The following is a 24,597-nucleotide window of genomic DNA, read 5'->3' on the forward strand; positions in this document are numbered from 1 at the left end:
CTACCTGCGAAATAAGGAGTGCCCCTATACGGAGTTTGTGTGCTTACTGTGAGCAATCTATATTGCTGAAAGTGTTAAAACAGGTAAGACTGACCTCTTGGTGTTCATTGAGGCCAAATTTCGAAGGTCCCTCAGGTCCTTCTTCGAGTCCCATGCTACCTGCGAAATAAGGAGTGCCCCTATACGGAGTTTGTGTGCTTACTGTGAGCAATCTATATTGCTGAAAGTGTTAAAACAGGTAAGACTGACCTCTTGGTGTTCATTGAGGCCAAATTTCGAAGGTCCCTCAGGCCCTTCTTCGAGTCCCATGCTACCTGTGAAATAAGGAGTGCCTCCTATACTGAGTTTGTGTGCTTCCTGTGAGCAGTCTATAGGCACTTTTATTTCTTTGCAGAGATTGTTAAAACAGGTAAGACTGACCATTGGTCTTCTCTGAGGCCAGATTTCGAAGGCCCTTCAGGTCCTTCTTCCAGTCCCACGCTTCCTGAAAATAAGGGATATGTGTGACTAACATCATCAGTGTTTTCCCGAGTCCAAATTTTGGCTGTTGATTTTCTGTACAGTCAACTTCTGCCCTCGTCCTTCCACCGTTGAAAGTAGAAGTCCGTAGGGAACTTGTCATGAAGGAATGACGCCGAAATAAATAATTTAAAGATAAAACATTCAAAAAGAAATCTCTTAAAGATCAATCTTGCCAAATAAAATCTTAAATATAAATCATGAGAAAACTCCCCTCTCAAAATAAACTCCGAAAAATAAACTTTGAAGAATAAACGCTTCGAAATAAATCTATTAAGATTCACCGTCCCCTGATTGGTGTACAGACGAGGGCTCTACGTCCGCCGCGGAAAATAGCGCGCTCATCGCGCTTGGGGCTAGCCATGGCTAGAACTGTGAACGAGGACTTCTCCGGAAGTACACTCTAAGAAAAAAAAAGGAGTACTTTTACTCCTTTTGGGGACTAAATGCATTGCCACAAAAAAATAGTCCCTTTCGGGAGTAAATGCACGGGAGTAAATGAATGTCACAGAGTGGAGACCGCATTTCACGCGCTGTTGTAAGAGTCCCAGGTACATAATTGGTGTGCATGCATGAAAATACTTTGAAGCGAACCGTCAACCGTGATATATCGAGTGATATAAAATCTTCACCATACTAGGGCACAATTTGCAATGACAGATGCGCTGTTTCTTACTCTGTGTGGCTGGAAAATTTCTACGTTGTCTGAGTTGTACAGCCTTATGTCGTTCAAATTGACCAACGTAGACTGTTGCATTCAGGAGACCATTCGCGATGTTTACTGAAAATTTGCAGTCCTGGGGAGTAAATGTCAGGACTAAATGTCGGGTTAGGGGACTAAAATGGGGAGTAATTGGGCAGACTACGGGAGTAGAAGTTGCAATTACTCCCCGTATTACTCCTTTTTTTCTTAGAGTGTAGGTTGTCTGTCTGTATGTGACCCGTGGCCCGTGTTCCTACCTTGGTGGGGAGGGATGTTTTCTGATTTGGGCGGCTGGCGAATTGTCTCGGTCGTCTAACAGATAGCTGGCATAACATAGGCTTAGTGTAAACAGCATGTGAACAGTAGGGTACCTTTCCATTACGCGACCAAGGATGATTACACGCTGGTAGGGGCGACGCAATGTCCTGAATTCAGGGGGACCACATATCCCAACCCGCTCTCCCTTCCATCCCCTACCGCCACCAGCAATTCATGCCCGGGACCCGAAAAAGGGAAAGGGAAAGGATTTATGACATTTTATTCGCATGCGGAACCCGAGATAACACTTTGGCGCATCACCTCCATGGGAATTTTGCGCCTCATTCACAAATTCAAGGGGTCTACAGCAACCCTCCTTCCGCCGCCCCTGCATACTGGCGTCCGGAAGGCCTTTCGGAACATTCCGTATTCCTTATGCGAAAAAGAGAGCGGGAAAATACCTCCAAACATCAGTGCTTTCACTGCTGTCCTGGGAGCTGCGCCGACGGAGTGCGGTGTTTTCTGTGTACGACAAACATATTAACTGCGCATGTTCCCACGTCCCGTTCTTTGCTAGACTGGCTGAATAAAGATAACCGAATCGCGCGAAACGCTCCGTCAAATCAATTAAGATCACGCACGCCTAGATAACAACCTGACATGATGCCCCGTGAAAACTTTGAGGTGAACCTGCTGATAACCCTCGTAAAGGGATGAAACGAAAAAGATAAAATAGTTTGTCAGCGCCGAAAGTTTATCAAATACGCTTGGTCATACCCATGCATTTCCTATGTTTTTGCTCAGATGAGTTAATTGCAACAACGACGCCTAGAAACACTGAATGGTTTTCAACTTCATATAGTCTTGTTAGGCTAGGAAGGGTAACTGTAGAAGCTGTAGAAGTAGCACCCAATAAGGTGAAGGGTAACAAAAATTGATAGCACAGCCACCATTTTCACAATAAGGACGGGAAGAGTTTGTTGAAAAAGGAAAATACATTAAGTGAAATCAATCACACACAATCAGGAAAACTCAGTAAATAGTGCCCTGCCTTGGCTTCTCGACCCCCGGTTCAATACTACAGAATGTAGAACAACAGACAAAAAGGCTTATCAGAGACTTAACTTTCATAAGAGCAATAGAGCAGTACGACTATCGGCAATTCTTTATAGACGCGCACATTACATAAATTATCCTTATTTCCACAATGTAGCAAGACTATAGTAAAGAATGATCAAGCACGCGGTTTGCGCACACTACCGGCTTGCCAGATTCAAAGACTGCGAACGAAATGCGGTTACACAGTCATTGTCTTGCCCTGCAGACCCAGTTGTTACATGATGCTCTTTTTCTCGTATATAATAAACTGAATCTATCACGCACCTCACTATCATTATTAAATTATTATCAATCACACACACACACTTCTAGCATTAAGCACCCGTCTTTGTGCTAAGCGTTACTTTGTGCTTATTCTTCCGTTTGTGTTTGTATATATATATTTTTATTATGATATCATGAAATGTACGTATAGTCTCTATCTCTCTCTTTTAACCGCAGCTGTGTTGGCTGAAGAGCAGGACAACAGGGACACGTCGAGCTACGTAATGTAGCTTTTTTGTTTTCCTCAGTATCCTGTGTAGCCGTTTTTGTTTTGTTTGTTATATATTATATGAAATAAAAGTGAAAAGAAAAATATTATGCATGGTTTACATCGTTTCGACATCGGATATGTTTCATTCTTGGGCAACTCGCGAGGGAAAGATGGGGGGGGGGGGGGGGGGGGGTACTGCCGAAGGCCCATTAGAAGAGGGAGGGCGGGAGGGAGGGAAGGAAAGTGATAGACAGAAAGAGGGAGGCACCTAATACAGTCCGATGCTCAAAGCAAAGTCCAGTAGCACGTCACGTGCTGTCCTGCGCAGGTTTGCTGATCCCTGGGATAAATGACATCTTCGAATGTATCGGCCGGGAGTACATGGAACTCCCAGAGCATCACTTCCCTGGAACCCTGGTGAGTCGGACAATGCAGAATAACGTGTTCCAAGTCCCCGAGGGCGGAGCGGGAACCACAAGTCGGTGACGGTGCCATGCCAAGCTTGTACATATGTGCAGATGTCGTAATAGATTGCGTTCTTAGCCTGTGAACAAGGACCGCTTTCCTGGCTCTTAGTGTACTGCTCTCAAGCGGTGAATCACCCCAGGCCATAGTCATGATTTATTTGTTGTTATTGTTGTTGTTTCCTACGTTCAAGGCCCTTTGTGGGGAGGGGTTGATCGAAGAGTTGGGCTGCAGGGAAGGTCGAATTTCGGATGTTGTGAATATAATCAGCGAACCTTGTTGTGGGTCACATGGTACCCCCGTGTGGGCAAAATGGCACGCGCATTTATTCTGGAATATCAACACATCTTTTAAAATTATCTTCTGCTCGATAAGACGCGTGGGGAGAGCAAGGTTTATCACCGATAGTGGCCTCACACGTGCTATTTCCCTCTTTACTGCGAGGGAAATTGTAGCTTATATAACCCGTAGCGGTACGAGCGCAGACAGGAGAGCCATCTTGACGACTGGTGTGAGCAGCGGCAAACGAGCTCCTTCGGCATCCGGCACTACTGCAGGAGAAGACTGTGTGAGTGACTGTTTGTTTCTGGTTAACCTGAAATTACTTGTGTTCTTTGGGGCTGGCTTGTCCAGGGAACATGAGACGGTAATTGTTAGGGTTGGTATAGTTTCTAGCCATAGGAGTCAGCAGATAGTTTTCGCTAGTGTTTCAGCTTTCTTTTCTTTGTTTGCGTTTTATTTGCTGCTTCACGCAGTTTGTCTTTTCTTGCTGGTCATGCCACCCAAGAGGAATTCCAGCTCCCTCAACAGTGCTGGGCACGGGATCTGCTACAGCTGATGACGTCTCTGTACCCTACTGTCTCAACAGCTCGATAAGACGCATACCGTCCACCCCTATTGCACTCGACTTCCAGTACATTGTGCTGTTTGGGAAGGTTTTATCGCCGGTAGTGGGTAGTGCTAGTTTCCCTCTTTACTGCGAGGGAAGCTTGTATATTTGTAGCTTGTATAACCCGTAGCGGTACGAGAGCAGGAAGGAGAGCCATCTTGACGACTGGTATGAGCAGCGGCAGACGGGTTCCTTCGCCTACCGGCAGATTACGACAGTGGTCTACTGCAGGGAACGGCGATGTAAGCGAATAATTCTGATGTTTGTTGCTGATTAACCTGAATGTTGTTTTCTGGGGCTGGCTTGTCCAGGGAACATGAGTAGATAGTTGTCAGCGGTTTTTGCTAGTGTTTCATAGTCTTTTTTTTTTTCTTTACGTTGTGTTTATTTGCTGTTTCACGCAGTTTGTCTTTTCTTGCCGGTGATGCCGCCTAAGAGGAATTCCAACTCTCTAGCACAGGACCTCCTACAGCACGTCCTCCGTTCGCCACTGTCTCAACAGCTCGGCAGCCATAGCGACCCCAGGTCAGATTTTCTCATCGACTTGAACGCTTGACAACCGGCTGTCTGAGTCACCGACGAGGTCTTTCTGCACCCAACTCCTGGCTGGCTCACGTTCCGGTGACATCTTGCACTTGTGGCCCAGTGTTGCCGCTGACAGTCTCCAAGGACGTGCAATCTTCCTTTGCTACTGTGAGGGAACCTGAAGCTTTTCAAGCCGTAGCGCTACGACAGCGGAAAAGAAATGCATCTTGATGGCTGTTGCTGGCAACAACAGCATTGACGATGCAGTTGTCTTCTGCAGGGAACTGCGGCGTATGCAAATAAACATGCTATTGTTAGTTAACCTGAGCGTTGCTTGTGTTCTCTGGGGCTGCGGCTAGACAGGTCTCGATGGGTTCAGGTTCCCGAGAACCTTACGGAACACTCCCTTGGAGGCTCTGTGTTGTGTATGGACCTCGCATCTGCTGGTTTGGCGATCTGCTCTTAGTGTTCTGCGAGGTCAAATTTCGCGAACTTTCTTCCAGTTCCATTCCAGCTACAAAATAGAGTACCTTCTAAAGCTGAGCTCAACCTCAGCACTTTTATCTTGTTTCTGAAAGTGATAAAACAGGTACAACTGACCTATTGGTGTTCTCTGAGGCTAAATCTCTGAAGTCCTTATCCCATGCTACCTGCAAAATGGGTACCTTCTGCGGAGTGTGTGTGCTTACTCTAAGCAATCTAAGCACTTTCATTTCTTTGCTGAAAGTGTTGAGCCTGGTAAAACTAACTTCCAGCCACGTTCCCACCGTCGGGCGCCCATTCCCGTTTCTTCAAACTGCGAGCAGAGAATGGCAAGTCTGTCCACACTCAAGGCACCCGACGGTCGCCGTAATCTCGTGCTATCTCGCCACAATCAACGTGCTTCCGTAGAGTGGCGTTAATACTTGACGATCAGCTGATAGTGAATTTTAATATAACGTTCGCTGTCGCCTTTGCATACGTAAGGTATATCGTGGTGGTTCTGCGCAACAGAGCTCTGCTTGCGCGTGCGCACAAACACCAACGCTATCCCTTACGTACGCGATAGGGTACGATATAATGCGCGCTGCGCGATACTCTTTCTGCTATGGGGGTGCGTCAGAACCATTAATCCTATCCCTTACGTATGCAAAGGCGATAGCGTACGATGTGCTAGAACTGTCTATTAGAGAGTTTTAGCAAACCGTTGATAACGTGGTTTGCGTCGCACCGTATCAACCGGAACCAATCAGTAGATAAGATTCTGAGTCACATGCGGCTGCGATTGGTTCCGATACACACGATAAACCTTACGAACGGTTTGCTAAAACTCACTAATAGAGAGGTTTAGTGCAGCGTACGCTATCGCCTTTGCGTACGTAAGTGATAGCGTTGGCGGTTCTGCGCACACGCAAAACATAAAGCTTCGCGGAGTGCGCCGAACCATCACGCTATCCCTTACGTACGCAAAGGCGATAACGTACGTAAGGGATAGCGTAGTGGTCCTGCGCAATGCTCAAAGCTCTGTTTATGTATCGCGCGTGCGCAGAGCCACCAATCCCTTACGTACGCAAAGGTGATAGCGTACAATATACTAAACCTCACTAATGACGATCAGAGCAGGCACACGCCGAACGCAGCGTCACTGGGTGCGGCCAGTGCTGCGCTATCGAGATTGAGAAGGACAGATACCGTAGAGATATATAAAGCCCTAACCCTTTCCAGCAGCAATTCCATGGCGCACGACGTCCAGGTGACAGCGAAAGCGGCGTGTTCACCACGTGGGTACTGAGAAGAAAAACACACACTGACTGCACACCGAAAGCGCAACCAAAATCAGATTAATTGCCAACTCAGATTCCCAGTACGTCGCGCAATCACACAAAAGAATTCGAAAAAAAAAAAGCATTTCAGTTATTAGTTCCCGCAGAAGCTATAACACACTGATCATTTGCAGTCCCACATCCCATGTCATCGTCACTTCTTCATTTATTGTTGTTGTTGTTGCAGTCCCACGTATAAAGCATAAAGACGTAGAAGGGCACTCAAGACCATAGTTGAAAAACGCAAAAACAAAGACACTGAAGAACATCGTAGACTTCTACCAAATCTACGATCGTCTTCAGTGCTTTTGTTTTTGTTTTTATGTTCCCATATATAAACTTACGCGGTTTTCGATTCTGATGTCGGGCAAAGCAAACACTAAAGCTAGCAGAGTAAGTCAGAATGCAGGGGGAATGAATATAAAATGAATATGTTTATGTAATATGCACTAATTGCAATGATGTATTATGCACTAATTTTTTCTCAGGTAAACTAATGATGCACATGAAAGTAAATGTATTTTAGATGATGTACTATTTATTGTCCAAAAAAGGTTTCTCCGTATTGTAGAAGGATTTCCCTCCTACTGCGCAACAACTGGTTTATTCGAAAAAAATATTGTACCTATTCATTGCATGTACAATAGACGTCTGCCTGTTTGTAAACAAATGACGTCATAGTGTTCGACAGCGCCACCAATTTGGTAGAGCTGAACTATGCTCGAAGCTAAGGGCGAACAAGATCGCGCCCGAAAGCCACGGTCTTGAGGGGATTACGATGGTCCCTGAAAGGGACGCGACTTTCGGTCCTACTTTTCTTTCAACAGGAGGCAGCGAACAAGTGCCCATTCGTGGAACCCAGCCCTCCCCTTCCGATTTGTTTCGGTTTCAGTCTGTCTACCAACGTCATGATGACGTTTCTCGGCTTACAAACTGTTATCTATTTCAAACTGTTCTTGAGTTACAGAGAAGCAGTTGCAAACAACAATCTGGTATTTCTTGTAATTTATTACTAAATGTGTGAAGTTATCCGTCCCGTCACCAGCAAAAATTGACTTTTAAAAAATGTAGAACTTCATTTGGTGGTGATGCAACAAACACTTCCACGATTGTTGAACACAATTAACCCCGATTTGCTAAATTCCTCCGAACGTATTGCATCGCGGGATGTTGTTGTACGTAAAACTGCAGAGAAGTGTACGTGTTGTTAGCATATCATGAGTGCATTTTGTTTGTATTTTTTCGGTTTTGTGTGTATTTTGCATGTTCGTGCATAATATCCAGATGACGACGCTGCTACTGTAGAGGACCAGTGACCCCGTCACAGTGGCTTTTTGTCATTGGTACCCTATCACTTTGTGATAAATAAAATAGTATATTTATTTATTTATTTATAATTGGGGGTTTACGTCGCGAGACAACTGAGAAAATAGTAATAATAAAAAGAAATAATATGACGTAAAAAAAAACACGGACAGGAGGAAGTCAACGAAAAGAGAGAGATTCTGAAGACGCCACTGGAAAAGCTTTGCGGCAAAGGTCGCAGATCCAAGTCGTCTCACCTTTTCGTAAAACCGAGAACATTTAGATCTGTAATGTCAGAAAGTGTTCCAACCAACAAGTGTCTCTTGTGATCCATCACGCATTCGAAAAAAAAAAAAAGACGGCTGCCGCCCCGATTCAACGTGCCTTACATGAAGTTAGAGCCTGGGGCCTAAAAAAAAAAAAAAAAAAAAAAAAATCCCGTCACGCCCTAAATTGCGGTAGCCATTTCGCACTCGAACAAGGATATATCGGGGGTAACGGAACCAGCACATCTCGTTCCAGCGCCTGAAAACTTCTTGGCGACCAAAACGTCGTACGTGCACGTACACTCCCGTACTCCCGTCCTTTGTTCCTTCCCGAATGACCGTAAACCGGAATCATGTTGTCCAACGTGAGTGATCAATCGCCCGTTGCCAGGGTTCCGCGCTCGGTCGGCAGAAGCGAAAGAGGCGGCCGGCAAGCACTCCGTTCGATGTGGTCTCCAGGACAACTTCGCTCGGTCACAGGTAAGAGCCGAAAAGCACGTCTCCCTTCCTTACCGAGGCACGTCCTCAGGGCGTTTTTTTTTTTAATGCTCTCGTAGCAGGAGAGTTTTGAGATAAAAACGGGGTTCACGCACCATGGGAGGCCCCCTTTACGGGAAGGGACCGAACTGGAGCACCCTCTCCGATACACACGTTTACAACGAAGGTGCTCGACCGTGCCGCTCCTAAATAAATTACGTCGTTCTCACTTCGCCGAGTTTTTATGCTGCTACCTGTGTAACGGAGTGAGCCTCGTTCAGGAAATCAAGTGAAGTTGCGTGTGCACTCGTGCATGGGACTGTGAACAGTTAGTCGTGTGCGCAGTATATTTAGATCTTGCGGGATTCGTATCTTTCTCGTACACCGCGTGACGTGTTTAGCCAAAAAATATATAAAAAATAAAAAACGAAAGTTTTATGATTCGGGGTACACTCTCGTGCGATGTATACAATGTAACCATATCTTTGTTTTGTTTGTGCGACGATGCCAGCCACGTCGGAGGACGCGATCTACGAGAATTGATATAGGTGGTCCACTTTACCCAGCATCGACGACCGGGAAAGTGGAACGGTAGCGATATATAACGCGCACTAAAGTTACTCACGAATCACACGGGGTTTTCTGCTTCAGTGAACGGCGAAAAGGAAATTTCTTCCAAGCAAATTCACGGTGGTATCTCAAATTTAGTATTTGGTAACACTGACTTCTTGCTCTGACATCTAGAATGCCAAATGTGTGTGTTCCGCTGGACAAAGACGAGAGGAGGAAGGAAAATATTACGCGCCATTCATTCGCAAACACGCGCCATTTCGGGGTTCATGTAAAAGTATTAACAGGTGTTCTGCGCATGTATCGAAATATAGATGGGATCGATTCGATGGACAGAGATTTGACTTGGGCTGTGCTGCTGTTGTGCCGGCGCATAACAATAGAATCACAGAAAAGGCCCTCTGGTCGCGCGTCAACTCGTTTTTTTGTTGATGGGAAGAGTAGTTGATTATAGTGACATAGGTATTTTTTACCCCTGGGAACGATGTACATTTTAATGTTTATTTACCATCAGCAATAATGTCTCGGCGATACCTCATTAAGACAAATAGCCAAACAGGAAATGGTACCGGCACTCCCACAACAGCGTCATGCACTAAGTACCTACGCACTATGATAACCCTGTATAACCCACCAAGTCCAGACGTCGATATTGTGTTGATCAACGTCAACAAAATACATTGAACTTTGTACTAACAAGGAGGAATCTACTTTGAATATCAAACATCGAAACTTAGTAACCAGGTAACCAATAGTGTCAGCATAAAAGCGCCTTGACATCTCTATCATGTCCACAAGCACTACCTTTTCGAGGATCGAACGCAGTGAGGCCCATTATTGATTACAATGGTTAAAAAAAAAAAAAACTTTTGCATCGTTAAATGGGGCACCCAACAATCGAACATGAAAAATCATCGCTCAAGTGTGCACATTCGCATTACAACATGTATGTACTAGTTTTTTTAGGGCGCCTTCAGAGAGTATGTCATGTGTGCTGCTACACGCCCGCTTATTTAGATGTTTGTGTGCGTCTACGGAAAAGTACACGGAGTCCGAAAAACGGCACATTTTGACTTGATAACCTGATCCGCTGTGGGCCTCGGATACAGTACCTTAGGTCATACATGACGTTGTACCTCACAGTACCTCACGGTACGTGGTTTGGTATAATCGATGCCACACCTTTGCTTAAGTTTCTTTCATAAATCACCCATGTTCCTCGGCTGCTTGGTAACTTTCTCGAATCTAAAAAGCTGCTCGGGTTGTCGCGAGACTTTTCACGTACAGATAAGACGTGAGTTGAAGCTTCTGCAGAAACCTAAACCTGTCCACAAAGCACTTTTGTTATAAGGTTTAAAATACATTTCTGAACTCGGTGAACTAGGTCAATGAAACATTGTACAGCAGTGATTTATCCAGACCCCCCTACACCCCCCTACCCCAAATGTTCAGTGATAGCCCCCTAACTTTTTCACCTGTGTACCCCATACAGCTACAGGGGGTTACCTTGTGATTTCAGACTTAGACACATGTCGGTAACGATATGTTAAGCTGTAATGACGTAACTATATAATAATGACCCCTCCCCCATTTTTTTCAACAATGCTTGGGATTCTAGATAAACCACTGTTGTACAGTGAATGTAAATGACCTACCCCACCTCCGCCTTCCGCGTATTTTCCCGCTATTGATATCATTCCGTTATTGTAAACGCAACCTCGCTTCATGTAACATCCGCAGAATATTTGTAAGAGACTCGTCTCCAGCGCGATATAGTTTATACCTCCATTAATCATACTAAAATCCCATATTTATAGCTCCTCGTATGCTGGAGTTACAATAAAAATTGTCGAAAAGAACACTATCGGTTTCTGCGTTACCATTCCCCTCCACTATCGGTACGTTCTACTACGTTTTTTTGCGCAGGAGAAGCAAGTTACATTAACGGTACACGTGGCCGTTTGGTGCGCATCTGATTGGCATTCTCGAACAGCACAGGCGTATGTGTCCGACAGTTTGGCCCCTGGCCCGTGACGAACCTCGCAACGCAATCAGTGGCTGCTGCCATAGAAACCATCGCCTATATATGACAGCTTCCCTCTGCGACTAAGACAGCCAATAGGATTGAATAGTAATAGAGAAGTAACCGGACAAATCAATAGCACAGCAATCCAACCGTAGAGCTTATTGTTCGTACCGTATAGGTATGCCTGTATGATTTACCGTAATTTATGTTATCATCTATGTCATTGCCATCTGTCTATTATAATGTTTTCTGAAATAGACTGTCAGGTGCAGGAGAGGTTTGGATGCAAAAAGCCGATGATGTACCTTTCGCGCGGTGAGTCTCTCAGAGACGTTTTGTATACTGTTGAGAAATTTAGTGATGTGCATCTCGAAGGGCCACTATGGAATCTGATATCGACAGACTGGACAACTGAAACCTTGACCTCGTAAAAGTGCTGGGTCCCTGGCCACCTGACAAGATGGATGCTGCCTTGTCAGCGTTTGTGACTCTTATCAGGAGTAGTGCATTAGAGGCTACTACAGGTTCACTATAGGACTCTGTGCTTCATTGTGCACTGCGCTGACCGCTGATTTGATTCGTGTTTGTTTTATCGTCTCAACGTACAGGGCGGGCGAAAGTGGCGTTTTTGTTTCTTTGTTTTGTTTTCTTTCTTCGCGGTAGGGGGTCTCATTATGGAAGTAGTCGAACTCATCGTGTGACGAATTGAATCTCTCCTTCATTTTTTTTTTCGACAACATCAACATCAACAGACGTTATATTCTTCTTTTACTCCGAGCTAGAACTGAACAATCATTAATGTCCGTCCAGCGATGACTGGAGTCCAGCGGTGTTGGAGAACAGGGACTGCACAGACAACGGGGCTAGAGTAGACCACGGATTCGGCAGAAAAGAAACAAACAAACAAAAAACAATTAGCCAGTCCACTCTTCCCGAAATCAGACTGCACACAGCACAGCAGCAACAACAACTTAGCAACTGTGTAGTAGGTGAAAAAGGAAAGCAAGGTGCTCCGACATTGACAGGCAAATATAGTGCCATAACCACAAAAATGGATAAACAACGAAACGGATATACGGACAATAGGAGAAACGATGACGTGCGACAAGAGAGTTGCGTGCAGACGTCCAAGAACACAAACAATTGACGTCCCGGGTCCACCAAATGTGCTGTGGCAGTAGTGATCACTACTGCCACAGCACTTTTGCTGGACCCGGTCGAAGTGTCGACAGATATACCAAGAGCTTCACTCGGCGATTGAAGTAAGTATTGTCTGGATCACTGGCTTTTATGTGTTCTCAGTTTCTCAATAGGTCCTTCCCAGAATCAAACAGGGAAATTTCGAGAGTATATCCCGAAAGCGCTACGACGACACAGTACATTGTCACACTGTCGCGTGCTTGCCACGCGACTTGTTTTTTTTTTTTATTTCTTTTCCCGCCGTTTCTCGTTGTAGGTCACGTATCGATCGTGGGTCTCGCTCAGGTGTGACCGCGCACGCCGTCCAGTTCTTCGAAATTGAATTCATCCGGGTATTCCAGAAATGAGACGTTTTCTCCGTCACAGGTGGCTGCCACGGCACAAATTTGTTTCAATGCTGTTCACACCTGCGATTGCGCAAGTGTGAACAAACAACACTCTCACACATTGCGCCTTCACGCGTATAGCGTTCGCAGCTTCGCGATCTTTCGAAGAGTTCTGGACCGTAAAGCGGGAACCCAGCAGAACCGCTGCTTGATAACGTCTCAGGTGTACTTCGGTTTCCGGCCCTCGTACAACTCTCACGTCATCTATGGAGGCTTGAGAAGAACACAGATCGTTCCTTATTTCGTGCTCCCCCAAATAACTTTTATTGTACCATCCAGGGCAACTATTGCGCGTGTGCCACCGGGCATCATTGTACTCGTCTTTCACTACAACTTGCATTGACATGTCCTACAAGATCCTAAGCAGCACAACGTCTTAACCCAATATTGGATCAATATTGGTCCAATCTTGGTCCGATATTGGGCCGACATTGCCAATATTGGTCCAATATTGGAGAAAGAACGTTTTGCTGCTTGGAATAATCCAAAATATCATCTTAAGGAGCCTGAGGTAGTATGTTATGTGTTGTAACAGATCCCATATACCGCAGTGTACGTATTCACACCACAGGAACTAAGGAGCCGGACTTTCTTAGCAGGATGCTCCCGCCAATTCCTGCTGACAAACGTATTCGTATGCAAAGAACACCTCGGAAGTCATACATTAAAACGGAAATTTACTCGTTATCAACGGTTCATACTTTGAATGCAGATTGTATTCTATCCACATGAGTGACTTTGGAGCTCCCCATGGTGTGGCTTGGCTTCACTCGCTCACACTAAGCTCAGGCATCGCCCTCTGCCACGGCACACCTGTTCTCGCTCTAACCTTCCTCTCCGCTTGCACTCTCGATCCCCACTCGTTTTCCCCCTTGCGCACGCTCTCGCACAATGCTAATGTCATTGACTAGATGTTCGGTGGCGCCACAGCTCATAAGATGCACGTCTCGGGAGATTTCATTTTGGTGCGCGCTTTCTATCAGTTTGCATTCTGCACACAATACATTGCACAAAAGTAATAAAGTAGTGCCAAAGCAACGCTTCTATTTTCTACCTACATGTAAAAACAACCTCCCCATAATAGCACTGCACAACTGACTTCATCGCCAATGTTATCTCACGTCTGACGTCCTCATTTTTGTAGCGTCCGGCGAAGGCGCGGAGGCCCAGCGTGCCAAGGCATGCCGGCTGGCGTGACCATCGCCTCGGTGGCCGGCGACGCTCGGGGTACGATCTGTTGCTTCCTCGTGCTCGGAGCTGCTTCCCTCACTGGAGGCGTCTTCCTCGTCCTCCGGGTGGACACCGTCAAAGGACTGTGTCTTGCGATTTTCGGTTTCATCGTGCTCCTGACTCCGTGTTTTGCCATCTGCTTCGCCTTCTCCAAGTCTGCAGACATCGCTACCTTCACGAAGCGCATGGCAAACAGGACGAATGCTAATGGCAGGGTGCCACGGAATAGACACGCGTCTCTCATCCCAGGCGGAGCTATACCCTTGAGACAAGCTAGGAGTGTCTCTGTGGCTTGCATCTACAGGGACGGACTTGCAGAATCCAACAGCTGAGACTGCATGAGCTGCACTATGATGCACGTTGCAATGTGGCTTACGAGTGCGCGATCAACTCTACACGGCTCGCTGCGGACGTGGAGCATTTGGTGACAATGCACCAAGCACAATGAAGTGCCTCTGTATCTTTCGCAAGTACCTGGTACTCAGGATGACCTTCTCGGTTGTCCACGAGGCTTTCGCCGTTTGTAAAGGTTTACACCAAGACTGTGCAATCCGTGTTTCTTCGCGTTCGGTTTCGCTATAGAAGAATTGTTTACGAACAAGAGCATTTGTGGGTTCCACATTCCGTTAGGATTCGCGTTTGAGTCGATAGCGTGCTAAGGATGCATGATTTACGTTGAGATATGCTCGAATCCAGTAAAAGGTATTGCAGAACACGCATGTAAAAAAGAAAGAAAAAAGAACACATCGTACTAGTGCAGAATCGAATCTCGCTCTTAAGAATATTCAATGTCTCACACACCACCTCCCGCGGTTCATAATTGCTTGAGAAGATAGACGACATACAGCTGTATACAATTCTCACAAGTTCTCTGCACGGGATATAGTTGATTTAGTAGGGGGCCTTTTGCGTTGGTGTGCTGTATTTGCGCAACATCTTTTACTAAAAAAATTGTCTAAATGAATGCACTCGACCATGGCATTGAAATTGTTCATCACCTGCACAGCCCTGGTCTAACCTTTACAAGAGGCAACGAGCGAGCTTTGTGGAGACCTATTTTCGTGGCGTATGTATATTTCCAACACAATATTTTTATACTGCTACACAGCTATCGAATACGACGAGCAGGCCAGGGGATGGGCTGCTCGCCATCGTGAAAGATATAAACTGCCTATCTGAAACTGTAAAAAAGGAAATGAAAAAAAAAGGGTGGTGTGCTCCTAATGACTTTGAAGCCATGCGGATGTAGGATATGGAACTTTGAACATCACCGATTTTTCATTGTTCGTAGCTCCTCCAAGCACAAGAAAGCCTGATGCGTTGAAGCATCAAGTTGAGATTATCATTCAACCAAGACTTGTACAGAGTTTTACACGTGTAACGCCGGAGAGATTTTTCTGAAATAGTCCATTGCTGCTGGGAAAGATGGAAGCGCTGCAGTAACATTCCTAGTTAAGAGACACCCGCTATGACCCTACTTGCACCATATCGGAATGTTTCTTTAGGGAACGGTTAGAGAAATTACTTGCAGCAAGAATAAAATGGGTTTTCACGACGAGGGTATTTAGATGTTAGGGTACTCTGTTATCATTGCAAGTGTCAGCATTGAAGTAAAAATAATGTTTCAAAAATAAAGCTAAAGCGAACGTCTCTTTGCTTGATCCTGAATGAATCCTCCCCTTTGATGCTCCCTTCACTCACAGGCACGCAAGAAAGAATGCAGAACAGGAACAAAGTACCCGAGCTTTAATTCAATTTCGTCTGCGATAGCATTGTGATGGAAGGTTCGGGTTCAAGGATGGCTATAGGGCTCATTATCATTAGGGCTAAGGCTCAAGAAGAGCTTTAAGCCGCCGGAGCCCTCCGGGGTGGAATGGAGGTGATAGATGGCAACCTCAGTGTTACACACATTGTGGCGTACCTGAAGTCGACGCGAACTTGGACTGCGTACCCTGCACGTCCACCGAATTCATATTGAAATTTGTTTAAATTATTAAGCCTGCATTCCGTGAGAGACCGGCGGAAACATAAATGCATGATCCCCTCTGTGGACGTAGGTGTCAGCTAGAGGTCGTCTAGTTTCGCGGGTAACCCTGACTGAGGCCAATCTCAGGCCTGCTTCTGGTAGACGTCAAGGGGCTACTACCACTGTCCCTCTCGTTCCTCACACCTATCACCCTAGTTGCTTCATGTCATGGCCAAGAGTTAGCATATGAAAAAGAAACGCAAGGTTATAAAGACTTGTGTTGTTCGAAAGTTGCTCAACAGCGTTGGCATTTATTTGACGCAACAAGTATCTATGTGCTCCTACTCAAGTGCCCTTCCTGAAGCCCTAAGTAAGGTGTGTGCATGCTATTCAACATCTCGTCTTTCGATGCTGAGGACACGTCTCATCGTGGTACGCATGTGAGTGATCAAGTGTTATCGTCCTATGGGCCTTAGCACGAAGTGGTGTTGAAATATTTCCGAAACAATGTACCTCTATTTCCCAATTTTTGCGGCTGACACTTGCAACTGTGCCAGAGAGAGAGAGATAAATTATGGAGCAGCATAATGAAATTTACAAAACCGCGAGCGGAGAACACTCGGATGGGCGATCCGATAGCCTCACGTGACGTCGACAGCTCCCCGTGCCTTTCTTCGTTCTTTTTCCTCTCCCTTTCGCTACGCCGGTCTTCGTCACGAGTCACATGATCACCCTGTGAGGGGGAATTACTGACGTCACGAAATATCCATCCCGTCCCCTCGTTCTCTTACACGCTTTTTCAAAGAGTGCAGATTTTTTTTTTTTTTTTCAAGTTGTGCAGAACAGGGAGCTCTCGTGCTCCAGGACACCTGCGCTCGTCGTTGTTTCACAGGAGCTTATTTTATTTGTTTTTCGCAGCTTTTTCTTGTCTATTTGCATTCATGAAGGTGCAGGCAAGGGTAATCAACAGACGTCGTCAGCGAGACGACTGTTGGTAGGATCATTATGGGCGACACGTCTTTCAAGCTGGTACGTTGCTGCAACGGTGTCGTAAAAGAGAAGTGGAACAGTGGTTCAGTTCAGGAAAAAATTTTCGCGGTGAGGTTAGCAAGCTGTAGATATTTGTGAAATCCTATGCGTACTGCCGCGAAGGCAAAAAACTGCATGTCCGAGATACCCCAAAACTACTGTACCTTACGAGACTACCTTACAATCATCGACACACTTCAGATATCCCACTGACATTTTCGTGCTCGTGGCTTTCCACATGTGATGGACAGCTGGAAATCACATCCTGGAAGATTTCTATTACGTCCCATTGCGCTGTGCTCGCCTTATGCTTGACTATAGGGGTGTTCTTTGCTTCATTTTATTGACTCTTACTTGTTGAACTTGATGCACGACTATGTGAGGCAAAACAGGGTTGCATCGAGTGGAACTCCAGGGCGACCGCAAATACGGTCTAATATGACCAGCAGGTTTCCTGCAAGACAGTTAAAATGTGATTCTTGATTTATATCAGTTCACGAGATCCTGATTTATATCAATTCAATATCAGCTCGTCGTGAGAGACGTGATAATCGTTCGCACCAGAAGGCATGGCAATTAATCTGTAATTTTGGATTGCAAAACAGCGACAGACGAAAAACGCATCATCCTCTTTGTATATATAATACCCGTCCCACAAGAGAAGAAAAAACGACATTAGCGTGTAATGTCAGTTGGGTCCCGAATGCCATTTCTTACTATAGTATTGCTTTACGTCAGATTTAAATAACATTAAACGCGATGATGTCGATGCGGGTCTCCGACTAACCGCGTAAGAGATGGGACAATTGAGCGCAAAGTGTTCAAAGAGATTGAAATTACCCATGATGACCCACAAAATGAGAAAATTTGCTTTGTTTCATAATAGACGGTCCGTACCATGTCTGAAAACTGTTGTCATCTTGCCTGTCAGGTGGCAGTCTACGCCAAAAGTAAATATCCAAAAAAGCAATCGTTAACGACGCCAGGCATTTTGCCAAAAATAATGCTCGCTTTCGTGTAATTTATAAAATAATTGCGCAGTGCGCAGTACAGAGTGGCTATATGAAAGTTTTAAAAACTGCTCTCGTGCTCAGACAATGGGAGCGAGGATACGCATTTTGTGGGCGAATGAGTTGTGGCGATCTCATTACGCGGAAACTGTCATTCAGACGAGTGCCATTAAATATCTCAGTATAGCGCGGCACGAATGACATTACGACTTAACTCATTACGCACTTAATGACATTTTTCGTGCCCGTGTGGCAGGGGTGTAAGTATGTGCAATGCTGGGCGTACGAGTTCACACGTGCACCTCTTCAGAAGGCCGAACCAGTGAAAGTCTCTGGAGGCTTTAAAGGGGCACTAAGCCGCAGAAATCCTTCCTCGCAGAATGAAACATGTCATTACCGTCACTGCGGTGTTCCATAGGCTTTTCGTTCAGCACCGTGCCTATGTAGCAAGGTGCCTCCTCATTTTCGACGCACATTTAGAGCTCTGTGATTTTATTTAACCAGCATAATTATTTACAGGGTCGTCGCGTAGTACAATCTGTTACGTGCGCTGCATATGAGGTGCGTGTAATGTTCCCTCGTGTAACGGTGTACGACGCTCTTGTGCAACACAATCAAGACCAACTACGGCACACAATGGAGTATTTGCTTCCATAATTAGCGGAACTTTTTATTCCAAACATGTGGCGCCGTGGACGGGGTGCGGCAAATAGGAGAGGAAAACAAGCACTCGCTCTACACTCTTAAAATAAAGGGTGTACTTTTACTCCTTTCCCTCATATATCACTCCTCATATCCTCATATATCACTCCCTTTTGAGTGTACAATTACTCTCCAGTAGGGAGTTAAAGGTTCTCCTCACTCCCTGAAAGGAGTGAGGAGAGTCCTTTTTGAGAGTAATTGTACTCTTCAAAAGGGAGTGATATATGGGGCAAGGAAAAGGAGTGAAAGTACACCCTTTATTTTAAGAGTGTATACGCTGTTCGCGAGATCGAACAGTGTCGGCGCGGTGCGGAGAAACGATGAACTACCATAGGGTGGATAGCTTCCTCGCGTCGTCTGCTATTACACGTTTATTCCGCGTTCAGGGCACTAGGTGGAGCATTGGGGAACCGAACAGTATCGTACTATCGCGACACAAGTGATATACACAAGCAATTATGGTAAGGAACCATCAACTCCGAAAGTCGGCCGGCGTGTTATCCACACTAGAGGGGTGACGGTGTCGCCCCCTATAGGTCGATCTCGCAGCGAATCGTAGCCGTCGTCCTGCGGTGATGCGCGCTGTGCTGCTAAAGTCAGGGTACGCAAAGTGCGCGGACAAGAAAAGCACCAACATTTGGCCGCCCAAGTTGGGGTGCGCTAATTATGCGAGTAAGGACTGTGATACAGTTATGTATTATGTTTTGAGAAGAAAGCGGGCACTAGCTGGGAACAATTAACGTACGAAGTGTTGCGAAACACGAATGTGTCTTTCATCATTGGGCCCGGTGAAGTTTGAATGTGTTATGTGGTGAAGTTAGAAAACGTCAAAAACGCGTCGGCACGGAAGAAAGAAGCAAATAACCTAGACGTCGTACTTCACTTAAGAATTGCGGGTGGGTTATGGCAGCTTGTGGAACAACATATGTCAAGTTCGTTGTCTGCATGTCGTGACAATCACGTAACGTGATCTGACCACAAATTCCGATTTCGATTCGAGTAAGGATTGCTTAAGAGATTGCCATACGACCGATACGGATTACGTTTCCAGATGATAAGACCCCTAAGAGGAAAGACAATAGCCCTGTGACGCTCTGAGCTTGAAGACGACTTGTCATTGTTTTTCTTATTCTCATAATAAAAGTCCATAAATTAAGAGTGTTCTAGGAGGAGACGCTAAGGAGATGTGACGAAATCCAAGCATCAAGCACACGCTCTTATATGTCCGAAACCGAAATAGTAATAAAATATGATTTTTTTAAATAAATAGGTTGCCTTGGACACTGCCCTTCAGTCCCAAAGTCACAAAAGTGGGTGACACTGCACTCAGTCGTATATGAAAGCAGCATGTCTTCGATTACCGGCCAGGTGCGCTAACCGGTAGTAGAGAATTGGGAGTTCGATTCCAGCCGCTGACTGGCTTTTCGATGGCTAACTTATTTCCTCTTTTACGCATGCTACCACTTGGCTCGGTCACTTTTTGTTCGCGTTCGCCGTTCGAGAAATCGCCTATAAGGTGCCCCAAAAATCGCGATTTTTAAAAATTAAACGACGACGACGACGATGATGATGCTGATGATGATGTTGACAATCGTATTTAGAAAAATATGTGGAAATGTAATTAGGTACGGTGGGGTGGCACCGGTCTTTTCGCTCACCCTTGTGGTCTAGTGCCTGCGAATCAACTGTGATAACAGCTCCCTGAGGAGATGCAGGCACCGTACACACCGAGAGGATCCTAAGCAGAATGTTGCCCACTATATGGTGGTGTACACATCAGTGTAATCCCCGGGGGGAATACCTACACCAACATGAAACGTAGGAGCGTATCGCGTCGCCAGAGGGACCAAATGCTCTATAGTCACCATGAGTCACTTCTCCCATTTTTCTCTTTATGTTTCCTTTTTTTTTTAAATGAAATGTCAGGAGAGTTTTTGCAGCAAACTTTTATCTGTCATAATTCTGCCACTGTTCCAGTGATTCAGTTTCTGCGCTATTTTTCGGCCTCACTGACATCATGTGATGTCGTTTGTCTGTTTTGTCGTCATGACGTCACACTAGCGTCATGTCGAAATTTGTATTAAACTGTTGACACGTTGGATTAGGTGTGTTATTTAACCTGACACTACGGTTGTTCAGGGGCATCATAAAAATCAAAATGAATGACTACCTGACTACTGACTACTACTGACAGAGACCTACTATAGGTGCGACCGATCATCGAGGTGCGAGTTTAACGAGACGTTTAGAGATGTGCGCTGGTGCGTTATAACCGCGGACCCGCACTGAAATTCGCGCAACATCATGGTTCGCGGATAAAAATATAACGTTTTGAAATCCGCGCGGATAAAGTGCGGATAAAGCCGCGCACCTCTGCTGATCGCACGGATATCCGTATTTTATCCGCAAACAAGCACCAGTGTCTCTGTCGACGTTCCTCAGGTGGAGCCACAATGGTGTCGATGTTAAAGCCCCTGGAGGTCAGTAAAGAGGTCAGAGTGATCTAGGGACTTTAGTCGATGTGTGTCATCCATTTTATTGGCATTTTATTGGCCAATTCCCGATGACAGAATGTTCCTGATTCGTTTTCACGCTGAAAAGTGAAAACGTTTGTAAGATAGCATTTTCGTGGCGTGGATCTTTTCCTACAAATACAATGACTGCGGATGTGTGGTTGCGGATGTACTCAATACCGCGCGGTTGCGGATGCGGTCGCGGATCTTACATGCCAGGGCACAGTGCGGATACTGTCAATGTTATCCGCGCTCACCTCTCTAAATAACATGATATATAGGAGTAATAAGACAACAAATAACGGTACTAGTGATAATAACATGGATATTCAAAACAGTTGAGACTTGATAAAACTGAGAGAATAGCGGCAAGCTGGTAAACATTCATAATAGGAGGAGAACCTTAAAGGGGTTGCTACAGGTCATCCCAGGTTATCCCAGATAAACGTAAAGTGCGGTTCTTTGAACCGATGTGAACCTGCATTGAAAGTTTCACGGCGAACAGGGTGATGGAAGCGGAGCAAATGGGCATCGCGAATACCGAAACTCATGCGGCTCTGACATCACAGCCTTCGGCGGCGCCAGTGAGGAAGCGCACGAGAAGTCACGTGCTTACGGCAGCCAATGGGGATGGACGCAACTCGGGGCTCTGTGACGTCTGCGCTTTGCTCGGGAGTGTCTTCGAGGCCTTGTATCTCATCTCGCTAAGTACAACCTGGAGAACTATATTTTTTCCTCTGTACTCTGGCGTGAGGTACAATGCATCCATGATGTAACGAACCACATCTATGAAAATGTACCAACCCCTTTAAGCGTGAGCGACCGAAAAGGGATGACATGGCATGATTTGAGCTGAGACTCGTTGCAAACGTATTATGAATACCCGTGGCTTTAACGCCGCACGATAACAACCAACAATGCAGTTAACAAGTAAGGATGAACAAGTTGAACTATAGCCAGTTCCTAGGGCAGGGTATGAGATCACCTCATCAAAGAACAGATTCAAATTAACGTGGCGTGCTCCCAAACTGAAATGCTAATTTTGTCCGTCTTTTTGTTTTCATAGGGTAGGTCAACTAGCACCTTGAATATGTAAATGACAAATTTTCTTGTTGTCATGCTGTTTGGTTTCCAAACGTCCACTGCGTTCGCATGGTCGCTGCATGGCCACTGCGATAAAGTGCATCGCTAACAATCGGCTAAGTAGAACCTCTCAGTAAGTATTACATATTATATACTATTATAAAACATGCAATACATCAATTTTGTGTATTATAATGAACACAAATGCATTCAGAGAATGAGTATTATAACACATGACCAGATTTGTACGTATCTTAAATACTCTATTCAAGTAACTCTACCTTCAATACTTTTTGGAGTGATTTACCTTACAAATGCTTCTAGAAGCCAGTATCTAGCATCTTAACTTAAGCACTTTGTGGAACTAACTTGTACTCATTTCTTAAACGCTACACTCCTAAGATACTCCCTTCCGCTTACTTTTTTCGGATAGATAGGAAGGTCGAGAAATAGATTGACTTCCTATATTTTGGTTAGATGCTATGCCGGTTACATGTGTACACATTTCATCTAAAATATTCCGGGGTATTCCCGTTCTTCTGCGGTGTAGTTTGCAGAAGCGCCTAGGCATCACCTCAGACTTAGTTGATACGTGTGGGACGATGTGTTTGCCTGATGCCACCGAGTCTGTAGAAGGACAGGTATAGTATCTCAGAGACAGGCATCTCAAAGAGTCATAGCGTACGTCATTCGTTAATGATTGAAAGGAACAGTTGATTAAAGGTATTGCGACACATTCTCTGATGTGTTGAAGCATAATGTAAGTATATGCGTCGTACTTATTATGAGGAGACCGTTGCAAACAGAATCTTGCCTCTCGCTAGATTGGCCCGGAAAATAGGCGTGGCCACAAAACGACGACCCACGGTGTGACGTCACGGACTCCTCTCCTCCATTTGGCTTGCAAGACGCGCGTCTTCCCTCGCTGCTCCTGTGTGACGTCACCGATGTCCCTCCTTCGGGGCCGTTTTTCTCAGTATCTGCTTGCGTCATGCACCTAAAAACTTGAATATGGGTATAAAGGAAGATGAGTCACCGCTGGCTTCGTGACCTCGCGCCTTGCATCCGCCACCGACATTACCTTTTCGTTTTGGCAATAAACCCGAACGGTTCCTTCGGTACGGACGTCTTGGCTTCACGTCTTGCTATATTTGGTGCCGAAACCCGGGAGCCCCGGACTATATACGACCAAGGAGCGTTGACAAGACTTTGAAGGAGGGACCGTACCGAAACTGGACAATGGCGAATCTCGAGCACCTGAAGAAGCTTCGAACGTCAGCACGATCTTCGGTTACTCGTACTGTCACCGAACTGAAGACTCTTCTGACTACGACGCCTTTGCCTCGCGATCAACTACGAGATAAGCTAGGCTTCCTCGATGAGAAGTTTTCAGCCCTTAGCCAGCAAGACCAGGTGATTCAGAACCTCATCGCAGACGAGTTTGTGGAAAGTGAGTGCGAGGCCTGCGACCGCTATCTGGAATGGGTCATAGCAATCAGGTTTCAAGTCCGCGCTGCGCTGGTCACTTTGACCTCGACGCAAGTGTCGCCCGCTACAGGTGATGCCCCATCATTGCCGACAGTCCAACGTCTCGCGTCCCCTGCAGATGGTGTTACCCTGCCGAAGCTGAAGATCGACACCTTCAACGGAGACCTGTCTAAATGGCAGGGTTTCTGGGACCAATTCCGGGCAACAGTTCACGATAACCAGCGTCTGACTGACGTCAACAGGTTGAAATATCTTGTCTCCCTCGTTACCGGACCAGCAGCTCGTGCCATTGAAGGCCTTACGATCCTCGACGGGAATTACGCGACTGCAGTTGAGATCCTTAAGAAGCGGTTTGGAAAGAGCGAGCTTCTGGTGACCGAACACATGGGATCGCTCTTTGATCTCAAGCCGGTGACGTCTATCAGCGATGTCAAAGGTTTGCGTGAGCTGCACGAGACGGTTACAGTCAGAATAAGGAACCTGAAGAGCCTTGGAGTCACGCTGAGCCAGTACGCGATTGCCGTTCGTGAGGCTGTCCTGCAGAAGATCCCCAAGGAACTCGAATTGGAATACTATAAACAGAAGGATGAA

General features: G+C 45.8%; 1 protein-coding gene and 1 long non-coding RNA gene across 3 annotated transcripts; one reads left to right on the forward strand and one right to left on the reverse strand.

The window, feature by feature from the left end:
• Positions 1–96: 96 nt before the first annotated feature.
• LOC135369434 (uncharacterized) lies at positions 97–23,511 on the reverse strand. The gene is made up of 5 exons (XM_064603023.1): positions 23,333–23,511; positions 17,565–17,664; positions 421–484; positions 250–314; positions 97–179 (listed from the first exon to the last, which is right to left on the reverse strand). The coding sequence occupies exons 1-5, from the start codon at positions 23,509–23,511 to the stop codon at positions 156–158; spliced, it is 432 nt and encodes a 143-aa protein (XP_064459093.1). The 3' UTR covers positions 97–155.
• Positions 4,028–5,275, forward strand: LOC135367812 (uncharacterized). Of its 2 annotated transcripts, none has more exons than XR_010414526.1 (3): positions 4,028–4,107; positions 4,559–4,670; positions 4,833–5,275. It is a non-coding gene; the product is annotated as an uncharacterized LOC135367812 (long non-coding RNA). The 2 variants fall into 2 exon arrangements; XR_010414527.1 differs by having other exon boundaries at positions 4,884–5,275.
• Positions 23,512–24,597: the final 1,086 nt, after the last annotated feature.

The sequence above is a fragment of the Ornithodoros turicata genome, chromosome 9, assembly GCF_037126465.1.
Source record: "Ornithodoros turicata isolate Travis chromosome 9, ASM3712646v1, whole genome shotgun sequence".
NCBI classification, from domain to species: Eukaryota; Metazoa; Arthropoda; class Arachnida; order Ixodida; family Argasidae; genus Ornithodoros; species Ornithodoros turicata.